The following is a 16,067-nucleotide window of genomic DNA, read 5'->3' as shown; positions in this document are numbered from 1 at the left end:
CTCTTGGTAAACATATTAACTTTTAAAAGATATTATTTTCAAATGTTTTACAACAAACAAAGGAAAGAGCAGTAAATACGCAGTTTCCTCTAAGCACAGTTGCATATATATGCGAAATGGGGGGGGGGGCACAATCAGAACAGGCAGAAAACGAAATGCACAAGGTGCTACAATAACTCAGTTGCATGAATCCTCACAAAGAAATTCTGGCTCTAAAGCACTTCTGGAGGTTGGAAGGTGGGCACTATGGTCTGGCTTTCCAGAGTGTGTGAGGAATGGGATCAAGTGCCTTCTGTGAGAGCAGTGCTGGCTGCGTAGTCTACTATAAGAACTACAAATTGCTGTGTGTGTATTTTTGTCTGGCAAATGGTGGAGGCACTACAGCAAAATGAATCCAAGAAGCCAACGGCCCTAAGAATAGACCTGCAGAAAGATTGTTGTGCACCTGACTCTGCTGCCTTCGAATTTGTGACATCCGGAATTGCAAGTTTGGGCACCTTGAAATGCAGGGCTGATCAAAAGATATTCAAGTTACTGCTCTGGAATGACACTCCTGATTCTATTTTGGAATGCACATGAGCTTTTCAAAGCCACATTTTCTGTCTCAAATGTTTTGCAGATGGGAGGAAGAGAAATAAATACCAAAACTCTTGCAGTGCAAAGCATGCAGAGGGGGCAGGGTGGGAAGTTTAGATCAGACAAACCACTGGAGTCTGAGCATGTTAAGTCAAGCTGACATACCTGGGGAGCAAGTCAGGAAGGCTGGAGCAAGGAACTCCAGAGTGGGTGGGGTTTGGGAGGTGAATCACATTTCCTGCGGGAAGGAGAAGGTGGAGTTTGGCCCTTTGTTCTAGAGCCTGGAGAGCTGGTCAAACAGGAAGAGCTGATTTCAAATTGCAGTTGTAGGGCTGGAGGAGGAGGAGGAGGGTTGATGGTGAGAGCCAGGCGGCACCAGAAGAAGCGCGAAATAGGTGGATGGTCAAGAAGTGCCAAGGCAGCTGCAGCTGCAACAAGGCCAGCTCCCAGGTGCTCTGCAGAGACAACAAGAACAGAGGACTTTAACTCATGTATTTTGATGGCCTGATCCCAAACTGCAAAGATGTGTCGGCTGGGTGAGTTGGCTCCTCTCCAAAGTCAAAGTCAAGCGGGGCAGGGCAGACCCTTGGCACTCCCCTTCCCTAGAAAGGTGTCAGTACCTTCAGGCTTCCTTGCAACAGTGCCAAGTGTCCCACGATGCAACCAAACACAGCTTAAGAGGTTTGGCTCAGCATCTTCAATGGCAGCCAACCTGGCCACCCTCTGGCTAGTGGATTACAGCTCCTATTAGTGTCAGTCAGCAAGGCTGTGCTGGTCCTGGGACTGATGGGAGTTGCAGCCCAAAACATCTGGAGGGCACAAAGTTGGCAAAGGCTGTTCTGTGGCATCCAAAGGGATCCTGGGCTTCAGTCGTATATGAAGTCAAGGCACAGTGTTTGAGAAAGTGATTTGCCTAAGACTGGCTAGTAGAATAAAAATGGAACTCCTATTTTCTTCTTCAGCTCTTGGTGGTTTTTGTTCTTTAAAAACAGCTTTAGTTAGAACCATCAGCACACATGGGAATTTTCATAATCCCCCCCCCCCCCCGCCCAAAAGGCAGGCACCTGTGCCTAAGGTGCGTAAGTGAAATGTTGACAAGTGAAGAAAACAGGGAGGAAGACTGTGCGCCCTGGGAAATCACCTGTCTGCAAAGATGATTTCCAGAACAGATTCTTGAGCAGTACCTGCCCCCACCGGTTACCACATTGACCTGCAAGAGCAAAAACGGGAGTCTAAACCACTAGCATGCTGAATGTCCTTTACAATTTTACCTTCTCCTCCCTCCCCCCACCCAAAAACCCTACTTGCAGCCTGTAGACTTTGGGATGTTCTAGCAGGAAGATGACCTTGATTGCTGTTTGCTGTTTAACGAGTGGTTAATCTTTAAAGACACAGACTTGTTTTCCAAAGGAAATGCCACCTTGCTGGGACTTCCTTATGGAGCTTGAGTCAACATGCCTGAATGTTCTCCATAAACCCTTGATCCAATGGTGTGAAGTTTTCCCTCTGAAAAGGTTCTGTCTCCCCACTTCCTCTCTCTGTCTCTGTCTCTCTGCCTTGATCTGTGGAAGGTGGCTCTGCATCTTTCAATCAATCAATCAATCAATCAATCAATCAATCAATCTTTATTACGGTCCAGAGACCCAACAAATCATTACAAATCAATACACAATTCATGCAGCCTACCTCCAGGTTAAACAAGCATTTTGTTTAGAATATAGGGCTCATTTGCATCTTTCTGTTCTGCAACACAGTTCTGTGTTCTGCAACGCAGTTGTGGTAAAGAGGAGCTTGCCCCACAAACAACCACTGAGGTTCCTTCACTTCCTTTCTGGAAGTGTTGTTCCTCAGGCCTGGAACGCCTGACAAGTCTGGAGGTCTGGAAGTTGTGCCTTTTGTCAGGCTGTGGCTGGGGACCCCAGCTGCCACTTGACAGCCTGACCTAGTGGTTTTTCAACCTTAGATTCCCAGATATTGTTCAATGCCAACTCATATCATCCCATTGGCTTTGGGGGCTGGGGCTGATGGGAGTCCAACAGTGTCTGGGCACCCAAGATTGAACAACATCGGCCTAGCTTACAGTTTCGCCTCAGAGAGACCTTCCCTGTGCCCTAGTCCAAAGAGCAACAAAGTATGCACACAGTGCAAATACTGTATAGGTGCAGATAAGCACCACAGGGGAATATTGAGAATGGTGCCAAACTTGTTCCTGCATCTGAGTTAGGTTAACTTGCCTTCCTAACCATTGACTCTTGTAACTGTTAACCTATTGTGTTGCTCCTTCCCTCCCCATATCCAGCATTTTTCAGTAAATAAAATGTATATCATTCTGTATATTGGGCACTACACCAGCAATCTGGCAAGATAAATGGTTGCTGTTAATGGGCAAAGATGCAGTGGGGCTGGAAATAGAAAAGGTGTAATTTTTTCGGTACAATTTGTATATCTTTGCATATGGTAGTACATTGTGTATCTTGATTTATAGTCTCATATCTGTTCTGTCCTTCTCCAAACATATAATGAAAGTACAAAGTCACCATAAGCAGTGGCGTAGTGTGGGGGGTGCAGGGGGGGCCGGCCGCACCGGGCGCAACATCTGGGGCGAGTGCGCTCGCCGCCTCCAGAGTCGCCGAAGAGCCTCGGGCGCAGGCTGTAGCAGAGCCCCATGTCTCGCAGAACCGACGAGCTGTGCGCACGTCCAGGCTGAAGGCGTCCGGCAGGCAGAAGCTCTCAGCGCTCGCTGCGGTCCCCGCGTGTCAGGGCCGTGGAGGGCGCGCCAGGCAGCCCCTCCTCACAGCCCCGCCGCCGTCGCCGCTGCTGCTGCAGCTGCTGGGCCATGTTGCATTTTCCTCACCTCTCTGCCCTCCTCCTCCTCCGGGCAAGCGGCGTCGTTTGGGCGGCAGCACCAGCGGCAACTTGCCTCAGATCACCTGACACGGACCCGCCGCCGCCGCCGTGGCTACCTTACCCAGGCAGCAGCAAGAAGAAGCTGGCAGCGGCTGCAGGTTAGGGGCGCAAATTACTTGCCTTGCCCCGGGTTAGGGGGCGCAAATTACTTGCCTTGCCCCGGGTGCTGACAACCCACGCTACGCCGCTGACTATAAGAAAGCAAATAGTGTGATAAATCAGCAAAAAGTGGGTCCCCTAAAACCTGTTCTATGGTCTTACAGGAATTTTTCAAAAACTGTTTTGCCAGAAGCTTCCATCTGCCTGGCTGAGGCTTCTGGGAGTTAGCATGGTGTCACCATAGAGTCAGTCCAAGATGTAGCCATTCAATAGCCTCCTGCATCAGACCTTTGGTCCATGTAGCCCAGGGCTAGAGAATCTGCAGCCCTACATAAGTTGCTGGACTACAACTCCCATCATCCCTGGCCATGCTGATAGGAGTTGGAGTCTAATATTATCTGCAGGACCCCAGGCTCCCCAACAGGAATAATAGATTTCTAGAGTTGGAAGGGATTTTGAGACTCATCTAGTCCAACCCCATGCAATGCGGAAATGTTTTGCCCAGTGTGGGGCTTGAACCCACAACCCTGAGATTAAGAGTTTGAGGCTTTACCCACTGAGCTATAAGAACATAACACAGGAATCTGTCTAGTACTGACTCAGGCTTGTGGTCCATCTTGCTCAGTACTGTCTGCATTGACTGGCAGCAGCTGTTGGGACTGTCGGTCAGAGCAAGCAAGATCCTTCTTCCCTGGAATACTTTAAAAGGAGATGGTTTACCCTCCAACTGTCCTTTTTTCATCTTGATTTTCAGGAGATGTGTCTGTATGTGTCTGTGGTAACTCCATAGGCATTGTAAATCAGGAACCTACCAAATCTGCAATGTTTTAGCTCTTTATTTAAAGTATTTATTTATATTCCATCACTTAGGGCTTTGACCTCCCAAGGTGATGTGCAACCAAAGGAGATACAATTAAAATACTTTACAGAGAGGTTAGAAACATAAGAATCAGAATCACTGGCATTAAAATGTTGTCAAACAAAGGCAGAAGGGAACAAAATGGCCCTCATGGCTTGTTTTGAATGTGTGTGTTGAAAGGGCCTTTCGTAGTTTCTGTAGGAAGGTGGGGCCACAAGCATGGGGCCACCACCAGGAAAGCCCTATAGCCCTTGTGTCTTCCAAACTAGTAAAAGTATTTTTTACTCATTTTCCTATCACATTCAGCATGTGCCTTATCTTTACCACCCCAAAACCCCCTCTCTGCCAGTGCCTTTCTTCCCTTGATCTTTTACATGTGTTTCTTCCTCCGATAACAGCTTTCCCCTCTTACCACTTTTCTATTTCCAGTCTCTCTATTTCTATCTAGTTCCTCCTTGCCACTATATTGCTGCCCAGCAACTGTGTTTCTCAGATGAGGCACCACTGAGAGTGCCATTTGCCCCAGAGTTGCATTTAGCCTGTACTAGAAAGAGGCCTTTTAGTGTCTGAGTTCCAGATCTCTGGAATAAATGACCAGCTGAAATCTGGCAGGTGCCTGGAGTGTTGATGTTTAGGCACCTACTGAATATCTTGTTATTTAGGAAGGCTTTCCCTCAACCATTTATGGATTATCATTTTTATATTCGATAAAATTGTTTTGCTGGTTTTGGAAGTTGTTGAATTGATATTATTGTTTCCAAAGCTTGTGTTTTATTCTGCTTTTGTCGTGGACCCCACTTTTTTTGGCTTTAAGCTGTGAAGTTCTCTGAAAAATTGTATGAGAATAGCATTTTCAATCTTAAGCTTTGATCTCATTTTCTCGTTTCCTTCAGCACCTCTGGCCATTTCAAAGGAAGGAGACCTTCCTTTCTTCTTCCCCTTTGAACTTCTCTGTATCCCAGGGACCGCCTTTACACAGCAGGAGAGGTTGGCTTTGGTCCAGCCCAAAGGCTCTGGCAGGGCAAGTGAGGAGGTCCTGCACAGGCTGCGGCGCTGAGGCCCACCTGAAAGTGGCCCAAGGCCCACAGTTTGAGGAATCCTGAGCCCTGTGCATTGAATTTGTGGTGTGTGGCTTGCCTCGTCACCGTTAAGAAAAATCTGCTTGCCTGCACCTCTAGTTCCCATCAAAGGCAGATCAGAATCTGGATTAGGGTGACTCACTATTGCCCACCAGTCCATGGCACTGGGTTGCTGGGCTGTACCACTCACGTACAAGAGCAGGAGCTCATCATGACACCTCCTGCAGTCACACACACACACCAAGGAGTGCAGACAGCAGCTGTGTTGATCCATGGATTTAGCTATTTTATGCTTTATAGCAAGTCCACAATGCTGTGTATGGTTTCCTGGGAGTAAACTCCCTTAAGCTCAGGGGTGCTTGCTTCTGACTGGTAGGCTCAACTTGTAAAGCACCTTGAACTTTAGCAAAAGACCTTCAGCAGCTTAAATGGAGCATTTAGCATTTAACTGGAAATGCAAACAATTCATGCTGGGCATGAAGCTGTAACCCCATCAAAGAAAAGGGAAGCAGTACCCAGCCTCTACTTGGTTAGTTTCCTCATTCTCTTGACTTCCACTGTGCTAAGCTCTCACAAACCTCTTTGTTTTCTTGTGAAGGTTGGTGATGTTTCCATGTTGAATATATTGATTTGTTAAAAAATTTTCATGGCCATTTAAAAACAATTTTGTAATTTTAAAACTTGATTGTAGGTTGCCTAGAGAACTACCCTGTTTTAGGTGACTAACAAATCAAATATTGACATTAGGGAAGTGCTGTTCCTGTGCTCCTCTAGATGCCTGCTGAAAACTCCTGTTTCAGAGGACATATCCAGACCACATGATTTTGTCACATCTGTTCTTAAATTTTTAGATTTTTTTTTTTAGTATTGTTTTAGATGTTTTAAGCAGTTTGTGCTTAAAAGACAAGAACATAAGAAGAGCCTGCTGGATCAGGCCAATGGCCCATCTAGTCCAGCATCCTGTTCTCACAGTACCCGACCAGATCCTCAATAGGAAGTCCACAAGTAGAACCTGAGAGCAACAGCAACATTCCTCTCCTGTGGTTTCCAGCAGCTGATATTCAGAGGCATAACACTGCTGACTGTGGAGGCAGAGCACAGCCATGGAGACCCCTCTCCTCCACGAATTTATCTAATCTTCTTTTAAAGCCATCCAAGTTTGTGGCTATCCCTGCCTCCTGTGGGAGCAAGTTCCATGATTTAATTATGAGCTACATGAAGAACGGCTGTCTTTTATCTGTCCTGAATCTTCCAACATTCAGCTTCATTTAAATGTTTTTATTTATTTTTAAAAGTTGTTTTTTTTTTATTACTGAAGGGTTTGCCACCCTGAGCTCCTTTGGAAGGACAGGGCTTAATAAAATAAGTTGATAATAAAACTCGAAAGCCTCGTTATCTGCTTGCCAGAGCAAGGAGAAACTGTCAATTGCTCTGGCCCTCCTGTGGATGACAACAGAGCACAGAAAGGAGAGGAAGAAAGCAGTGTGCTTTAGAGACATCCAGTTTCACATATATATACCTTATTTGGAGGTCTAAGCTGGCAGTGACGGAGCAGGAACAAGCTCTTGGGATCACTTCGGGAAAACTTGGTGAAAATGTTGTAGCACAAGGAAGCCTGGGGGTGGGGTGTGTGGAAGGGAAATTCCATTCTAGGGATTCTTAGGAAAGGATCAACATAAAAATGCCACGTTATATCAACTCACGTGATGCTATTATACAAATCTGTGGCACAGCCACACTTGGCGTCCTCCATGTATATAGTTCTGTGACCTTTCAAAAGGGATACTGTAGAATTGGGGAAGGGGCAGAAAAGGACAACAAAGGCAACCATCAAGCAACTGAAAGAAATTTCCCTCCCTATGTGGGAAAATTATGATGTTTGGGACCTGAACTTTCTAAACTAAGGTTTAGAGCAGGGGTAGACAAACTAAGGCCTGGGGGCCGGATGCTTTCTCTAGGCAGGGAGGAAGCCCATTTCATGCCACCGCTGCCAGCCCTTCAGCGAATGAGGCAGGCGGCAAACCAAGAAGGTGGCTGGGTTGTGTGTGTGTGTGTGTGTGTGTGTGTGTGTGTGTGTGTGCGCGCGCGCGCGCGTGCACGTGTGTGGAGGAGGAGGACTACTTGCCCCCCTTGCAGTGTGCATAGCAATTTGGTTTTTTGATAGATAGATGATAGATAGATAGATAGATAGATAGATAGATAGATAGATAGATAGATGATAGATAGTCCAGCCCTCCACAAGCTCTGAGGGACAGTGGACCAGCCACCTGCATAAAAAGTTTGCTGGCCCCTGGTTTAGAGAAAGGGTAAGTACTGGCATGGCGGGGGGAGACATGATGTCTGGCATGGAAAGGGGGAGGTTTTTAAAATTTCTAAGTAGCTTGTTTTTATTGTGCTCCCAATGGCAGGAAGGGCAGGGCAATAAGGATGAAATAAATAATAATTTCCCTCTGGCTTTGTTTTACTTTGCAACATTCCATGCTCTGGGTCTAGGTGAGACAGTGGCTTGTGAGCCAGACTCAGTCCTGGAAGAAAGACCTCGCCTTCCTCTCTTTCAGGTCACCTTGATTCCAGCAGCGCCCAGAAGCTCTTGATGAAAACAGGACTCATCCTGATAGTCATTGGCCACCTAAACTTCATCACCAGCGCTCTGGTCCATGGGACGGTGCTGCGGCACATTGCCAACCCGCATGACACCATTTCCCTGCAGTATGCCATCTCCAACATTGTGACCGTGATCTCTGCCATCTTGGTACGCCTTTCCTTGCAGGGTCTTGGCTGGAGGAGGGAAGACTGACGTGCCTTCTCAGGGCCAGCTCTGCAAAGGCAGAGAGGGCACCCATGAAGTTCTAGGAAATGAACTAAATGTGCTCCAGTTTGGGGTATGGTTGGCAGAGAGCAATTAAAAGTAGTAGTAGTAGTAGTAGTAGTAGTAGTAGTAGTAGTAGTAGTAGTATCTTGCAGTGTAGTCCACCCCCAATGGTGTAGCCGAGTCAACTCCTTTTCTGGCTTCCATACAAGTAAATGGTTGCTATTCACTCTTATGGTGGGCGAAATGATGTGCTTTTAGGGTAGGGAACCTGTGTTCTGTTTGAGGTTGGAGGCTTCTGGTCTACTGTGGGAATGGCCAGAGCCAAAAGAGGGGGAGCACTCATCTTTAGTCCCCCACATGCAAATAGATGGTGCAAAGTTCTCAAATGTGCTTTATTCGCACATATGGCCCCTTGAATGCACCATTTGGATTTTGGGGATTTGGCTTCCCACACGTACAGCCCAGCTTGTAACCTTGTAAAACTCTTTGCGGTGTGTTATTTCCTGTCATCTGTCACCCCTTTGCAGACAATCTCCTGCGGAATAGCAGCAATTGTGCTCTCCAGATATGTATCCCGGAAATCACTGGTAAGAAACCCCTCTCTTGGAGCAGAGGCATCTCCCTTAAGAGGCAGGTCATGTTTCTGAGTGGAGGGGCCCTTCAAGGCTCTTAGTTACACCCAGCTGTTTATCGAAGCCTTGACCTTCAGGCAAGGGACCCTCTTTTTCATGAGACCCACCACCAGCTAAGTACTCTCCTATCTTAAGTTACTGTCAGCTCAGCTGCCTGCCCCACCCAGGAGATGAGATGATGGCATGGAAAGTTTGATAGCTTCAGAAGTTGTAAAATATCCCCACTGGCTGCAGCTCAAGAATTGGGGGAGTAAAGAGCCCCACCCAAGAACGATTGGTTTCCACATTACTACCTTGCAATCTTTTGACTCCTTCCTGGGGCTACTCCAGGAAGCTGGGGGGGGGGGGACACCCGTCTTGTGGGATGGTGGCTGTGCCAATTTTGGTGCGGGAATGCTTGGCTTGGGGAGGGGATGGGCATAGAAGCCAGGCTGCAGGTTTTGAGGTGTGCCACGTTTAATGCCTGGCATCTCAATTTGGCTTTGAGAGAGTGGTGATTAAGCTGTCCACAAATCTTTAGAAATATATAAATGAATGAATGGATACCAGAGCCCAAACACAACAGTGAAAGAAACACTTTGCATGTTCCTGGGAGTTTGTGGGTGTGCAAGAAACCTCAGCTCTCTGCTCAGCTCCCAGATGATGCACCCCGACCTTAGAGCGTCCTTTCCCATGGTCACTTTGGGTGGGATTTGGACCCCTTGCTCCCTGCTGCAGCAAGCCATGTGTGCCTGGCCTATTTGACTAGCAGACCCACCACTGTGTTCTCTCCATTGCAGAGATGGGCCGTTTTCTCGCTCAGCATCAGCAGTGTCCTCCTCTCGCTGTTCTGCTCAGTGGGCCTGGCCGTCGCCATCATTTATACATTCATCAACAATGGGCGATCCCTCCTGGCTCGTTGCACCTTTGCCAACGTGGATATCATCCAGATTGCACACGAGTGCCCTTTTGACCCCACCCGGGTCTATGTAAGTCTGCCAAGTGGGCTCCTGCCATGAGGGAGCTCTTGGAAGAAGCAATGGGAGAGGTGCTAAGATGGAGGGGGCGGGATTATAAAAAGCTTCTAGTGTAACGTTAGGGTTCTAGCATGGTTTAGTTCCTAACCTCTAGGGACACTTTAATGCTGTTCCTTTTTCCTGCTGAGGGTCCTCTGCAGTTTGCAGAAGTCTCTAGAGTCCAGGCACACTCATTCAGCTAATACAAGACCTTAGCTGGGTCATCTCTTGCGTTTCCTTGTTGCCCCATCTGGGACTGTGATATACTCTGGCCCTGGATTGCATGGGTTGATTGCAAATGCTGCATTAGGTGATCCGGAGGTCCTGCCTTCATGGCTCTATGAGGCATTGGGTTTTGACTCCAAAAATTTGAAGCCCCCCCCCCACGCCCTCTTTCCTCCCTCCCCACAGAGCTCTGCTTTGGTCCTTTGGGGCATCTCCTTCCTCCTGGATGCCATAGAGATCATCTTCAGCATTCGATGCTTCCTGGTCACCCTTGTGCTCCTGAATCTGAGGCTGTGTCACAGGCGGACACGGAAGAAGAAGGTACAAATCTCCTTGCACCACCCTCCTGATTCAGGTTCTTGTCTCCTTTGATCATGTACTTTGCAGAAGGGTTTGCTGTGCGATTCCCCCACTCTACCACCACTCCCAAATTCTGATAGCTCCTTGCACCTCCAGATGTTGCTGGATTACAACCCCCAATTGTTGGCTAAGGTGGGCTGATGACAGTCCAGTAGCATCTGGAGGGCCAGAGGTGCCCCACCTGTGTAATAAAACAAATAAATTAGAGGCAGGATCTAAGATCTGAGACTGAGGGAGGCAGGTGAAGATCATACTGGGGACTGTTCTAGCCGGACTGTCCCCTTCCCCACCCAACTTTACATGTAATATCATTTGTTTTAACCCTTTTAACCTCACAGGGTGCCTTGGCAGAAAGGCAGTATAATAAATGCAATGATAAGTGAATAAATGCCACAATGCAGGGAACATCTGTGGCCCTCCAGGGTTTGCTGGGCCCCACCAATTCTAACCCTAACCCACTGGCCTCATTGGTTGCTGGGAGTCTACCAGCCCCTCTGGTTATGTCAGTTGCCTGCTTCCATTCTTCACATTGGCCTTTGCCAGCTTGGAAGCCTTCCAGATGTTTCGGACTACAGCTCCCCATCAGCCCCAGTGATGGTGGCTGTGCTGGCTAAGGCTGATGATAAGCTGCTATTCAGAACATCTAGAGGGCACCGAGTTAACGGTGGCAGCTTCAGATGGTAGGCAAATGGTCTGCAGAGCCTTTACTCTGCAAACTGAAAGCAATTCCGCAGGGCAGCCGAGGCTCTTAACGCTGGCCTTCTCCTCTGATGCAGCTGGGACCCTGAAACTCCTGGATCCAATTACGCCTGTCAGAATCTTGTCAAATATTCAAATTCAAGCCCTCTGGGGCCTTTGAACCACCTCTGAATAATTTGGCCAGTGTCACATAATTAGCAATTTGCAACTCATTGGTAAATTTGCATCTTGTTAATTCTGGCCGTACCTAATTTGCAATATACCTGCCAATAACAGAACCTTTCTATCATTTGTGCATCAGTGTGTCTGTGTGCCAGCTCCATATACACCACCCTGACAGTGACACTGTGACCTGATTTGGCACATAAGAAGAGCCTGGCTGTTGGATCTGGCCAAAGGGGGCCCATCCTGCCTCTTCTGGGGAGCCCACAAAGCAGCGCCTGACTGCTGTGATTCCCAGCAACTGATATAGCACAACTGCATCTTATGCACATTTAAATTGCATTATTTCAACCACACATGGTTGAAGGTCGGCTGGCTGAAGTCCCACAAGTGAAATGCAAGAATGGCAGTGTTTTTAAGCTTTCCGTCTTGCTGCCGGGGGGCGGGGGCAGCACAAGGCCCTCTTGGTAGGCCTTTTTGGGGATGCTCTTGCAGTGCTGTCCCGAGTTCCTTCAAGATCTTGCAGAAGTATCCCTATCATTCTGGAGCTGGTGTCCTGAGTGAGTCTTGCCCTGCAATCAAGGCAAAGGGCTTAAAAGCTCTTTTTGCATGGGGAAACTGTGGCAGAAAAAGAAGCACCTTCAACTGACCCCAGAAGAGCTGTTTGAATACGAGACAGCGGCACATCACAGACATCTGTGGTGACCTAGCTGCCATATTTACTCTGATGAATGCCAATGGGATCTGTTCCAAACGCTCATTAAAGTTTTAATCAAAGGAATGTGGTCCAATGATCTAGATGTCTGTTATCTACAAACTGCCCCCCCCGACCCATGAACAACTGGTTAACTGTCAAGACAAGTGAGCTTCCTGATCTGATGAACTCCTCCTGCCCCCTTGCCCAGTTTGCCATGTGATGACTGTTCCCTTATGTGACAAGCTTCAGTATTTACCCCCTCGGTGAGCAATTGTTTTCTGTGAGATTTCCCTCGTTATGGTTAAAAAACAACAACACGTTCATTCTGAGAAACAGAAATGACCTTGAAGTGGCTTTGCCGCACTTGGACTGTTGTTAATTCCGGCCTTTTTGATTTATAGGTCTCCCTGCAGATTGTCATGCCTGAGACCAGAGAAAGCTGCGAGGGCCACAATCTCCTGAGGTTGGACCGCATGGAGACGGCGCGGCTCTAGAGGCCAGTTGTTGCCTCCACCCAGATTGCGGCTGTTCTTGCCCTGTCATCTGGTGGCTTCCTCTGCTTCGCGGTCCAGCCTTGCTCCAGCCTGCATGGACGTGGCCCCTCGTGCTTCCTCTCCGCAGTGGGCGAGGCCCAAAGCTTAGCAACTGGGCTCCAGAAGCGGGAGAACAGTGGCCTCCCTCGAGGCCCAAACCTTTTACTGCTCTGATTAGCACTCTGGTGCTTTGTGCTGAGAAATTGACCCCAAGCGCTCCTCTCCTCCAGAACGAAGGGAGCTGCTGGGCCCACGTGGCTCCCGTGAGCATCTGAAATAACTCTGCGGGCCATTGCACTGAGACAAAAAAAAACATTTTATTTTTGAAGCTATTAAAAACAAACAAAGCCTGTGGTTCCCTTCCCCCTCCCGCTTCCTGCATGCACTCCTGTGATGGATGGATGAAGGACTGATGCTTCCACTTCTGCAATGGGGTGGAGCTGGGTTCTTCTCCAGAGCGGAGGGGTGGCAATACTCTCAGCCATTTCTGAGGTAGAAAAGGGGACTGGAGCTCTGTCGTGAGCAAACAGCCCTCTTTGAAGAAGGAGGGTGGTGGGCGGGATGGCATTGATCAACGACTGCTCCCTTGGACTAATGGGGGGGCAAATTTTGACTGGCGGGGTTGCGATTCTTGGAAGCTATTTTGCATTAATTTAGAAGGCAATGAAAACGGATCTATGGAAGACGGCCTTTTCCTTCTAAGAAGGCGTGGTAGCATTTGTTTGTGAAATTGTAAATTAAACTGACACTGCCTTCAGTATGTTAGAAGGGCCATCCGCATTGAAGATCTGGGAAATTTAAATTTAATGCATTAATTTAACCATTGACAGGTTAAGAGGCAGCTAATTAATCGGCTAAACAAGTTGTACATCAGTCTCTGCCAACCTTGTGCCCTCTATGTTTTGGATTATAACTTCCATCAGCCTCAGCATCACATGGTTGCATGAGGCTGGAGCTGATGGGAGTTGTAGTCCAAAACATCTGGAGTGCACCAGGTTGGCAGAGGCCATGGCAAATGGTGCCAAACCTCATCACCTTCTGCCCCACTGGCCATTTCCTCTTGCCTCACAGCTCCTTCTGCTTCTTTTCCAGCCTTGGGGTCAATTGCAAAGGGCACCATCTCTCAGGGCCCCTCTGAATGCCAACCCCCAATTTTAGCTTCCTACTATTCATCCACGCAGAACAGCATAAAACATTCCATCACATCTTGGATAGTAGAGCTGGACAGCAAGCCTGTGATGATGCCCTCCATTTCAGAAACAGTTGTGTGGGGTGTACCATTCACTGTATTTGACTGGGATGCCTTCACATTTCCTCACCCAGTTAATCCTGCTTGCCACGCATGCAGGAGCACAGTCTCCCCAACCTACTGCTAAAGTTTTAAGTCCATGTCCACTGAGCCCCCTCCCCACCAATTGCAAATACTCACTGAAATAGCAGGGCAGGGAGGAATGGACTTCAGTGCTCATGTGGTAGGTGGAGTCTAAAGCTGTTGTCTGGGCATGCTCTATGCTTCTAGAGATGGGTGGGTTAACAAAAAGGCATTCCAGAGCCGGAAGACCATTGGGTTGAGTGGTCTGGGGGGAGCAGACTGAGTCATTAGTGCAACAGTTCTCCTGGGTAGGCTGGGATTCATCTGGGCAAACCATACCTGCTGCCTCTCCCCATGGTGTCTCCTGCAGCCACACCCTGAGAACCCCAGCCTTCATTTAAAGTGGACTTTCAGTTCTTGGTAATTGTTGCTCCCTGCTTGCCCTCCCCAAGAGCAGAAATAAAAGCCCAACTCCATAGAAGCAGAAATGTGGGTGGGTGTTCACTAGGCACATGTATGCAAAGGAACAGATTTTGATTGCCTGGCTCCAGGTTTCCCATTTATTTATTTGCAAAGCACACACCCATGGGTTGTGTGGCCAAGCCCTACGTGGTTTCTGGCCGGGAAGGGAGGCAGCCAGATCTGGCCAGCCTGCACAGGTAGTAGCCCAGCTGCAAGCTTCTGATCTCTCACCCACAATGCAGCAACAGGAACTGCCTCGCCGAAGCTCAATGTGGGGCCTGGCGCCCCCACATGGTGAAACATGCAACATGGACAATGTGTCTGTTTATTGAGGCCTCAGTACTCTCTTATTAGTGCCAGCTGAATCTGAGCCATCCATGTGTATCAAATTGTACAGTTCGAAGGGAACCTTGAGGTCCATCTAGTCCAACCCCCTGCAATGCAGGAATATGCAGCTGTCCCAAACAGGGATTGAACCTGCAACCTTGGCATTATCAGCACCAGGCTCTTAACCAGCTGAGCATATGGATACCCTGGGTCAAATCTCACACCCATTCGTTGGTCTTAACTGAGTCATTGCTCTCTCACAGCCTTCAATCTGTAATACAGGGAATGAGAAGATTGGCCTACCTTGCAAGGGTGGTGGTGAAGGATTAACTGGTTGTGCTCAAGAGGAAATTGAAGATGTTTTTATCTGCCCAGGCCATTGGATGGGGGTAGGCACTGGAGTTGTATGGTTTATTATTAATATTTTTGTACACTGGATATTGTTGTCTTTTTATGTTGATAACTGACTGCCTTGGACATCTTTCAGAGAGGGAGATGGGATATAAATAAAACTGATAAATAAATAAACTACAGACATGTGAAAGTGCTGAAGGGATGTGAATGCCTAACCTTGGCTTTTGAGGGGTTGGCTTCTGTAGCTGTTCCTCTATGGGCAGCCTTGAGACCCGATGAGTCCCTTGAAGCTTTTCAGGGTCCAATGGAGGGGCTCTCCTTGACTGCGCCAGGTGCTCTAAGGTGTGCCCCCTGAGACAACAAATGTGGGAAGGCTTAAGGAAGGGGGCTTGGGCTATTCCTTTCAGTGGCGCTTGGAACAGAGGTCAAGGGTGACGCTCTGCCCTTCCTGAAACAAACACGCAAGGAAGGTGTGGGTTACGAATCAACCAACTAAATAAATTGCCCTACATGCTGTCAATGTGTGATTCCTTCTCAGCTTCTTTATATGCTGATCTGCGGGCACCTGAAGGCCATCGAGGCCCAGCACCTTTCAGTGAGACAGGATTGTTTGCCTTCAAGCACCCTTGAAAAGTGTGAGACTGCTCCATGTGAATCAGACAACAACCAGGGTTTGCATGTAGTGTAGGTGAAAAATACTAGCTCTATACTGGAAAGAGATGCTCCTAAATGATGTGAATGTGTATATTTGTGCTTATATTACATTGGCCTGTGCCAACCTGGTGCCTGCCAGATGTATTGGGTGACAACGCCCAACAGCTCCAGCCAACAGGTGCTGGCTGGGGCTGATGGGAATTGTAGTCCAATACATCTGGTGGGAACCAGGTTGGCAACGGCTGTTCTATACGTAATATATTCTCCTAGCCAGGGTTGAGAAGCCAACAGCTACACAGAGTACTGAGCAAATGACCACTGCT

The 16,067-nt window shown here is 48.1% G+C and overlaps 1 protein-coding gene across 4 annotated transcripts; it reads left to right on the top strand.

Annotated features, from left to right (window-relative positions):
* Window positions 1-845: 845 nt before the first annotated feature.
* TMEM54 (transmembrane protein 54) lies at window positions 846-15,280 on the top strand. Of its 4 annotated transcripts, XR_014158922.1 has the most exons (7): window positions 850-1,112; window positions 8,079-8,272; window positions 8,860-8,919; window positions 9,744-9,932; window positions 10,371-10,505; window positions 12,504-14,360; window positions 14,400-15,280. XR_014158922.1 is itself a non-coding variant. In XM_081871900.1 (6 exons), exons 1-6 carry the CDS (start codon window positions 1,100-1,102, stop codon window positions 11,592-11,594), a joined length of 675 nt encoding a protein of 224 aa, XP_081728026.1. In that variant the 5' UTR covers window positions 846-1,099; the 3' UTR covers window positions 11,595-12,186. The 4 variants fall into 4 exon arrangements, 3 of the variants coding, with proteins under 3 accessions (XP_081728026.1, XP_081728027.1, XP_081728025.1); XM_081871900.1 differs by lacking the exons at window positions 12,504-14,360; window positions 14,400-15,280 and adding an exon at window positions 11,545-12,186 and having other exon boundaries at window positions 846-1,112; window positions 10,371-10,539; XM_081871901.1 differs by having other exon boundaries at window positions 848-1,112; window positions 10,371-10,539; window positions 12,504-15,280.
* The last annotated feature ends 787 nt before the right edge of the window (window positions 15,281-16,067 follow it).

The sequence above is a fragment of the Podarcis erhardii genome, assembly GCF_964252035.2.
Source record: "Podarcis erhardii genome assembly, chromosome: 7".
Lineage (NCBI taxonomy): Eukaryota > Metazoa > Chordata > Lepidosauria > Squamata > Lacertidae > Podarcis > Podarcis erhardii.
Note: the sequence above shows the minus strand (reverse complement) of the source record. Positions and strands in the feature narration are given on the sequence as shown.

Coding starts and splice junctions, on each gene's coding strand:
- TMEM54 (XM_081871899.1), top strand. Junction 8,273..8,859: donor CCGTGATCTCTGCCATCTTG/GTACGCCTTTCC, acceptor ACCCCTTTGCAG/ACAATCTCCTGCGGAATAGC. Junction 8,920..9,743: donor ATGTATCCCGGAAATCACTG/GTAAGAAACCCC, acceptor TCTCCATTGCAG/AGATGGGCCGTTTTCTCGCT.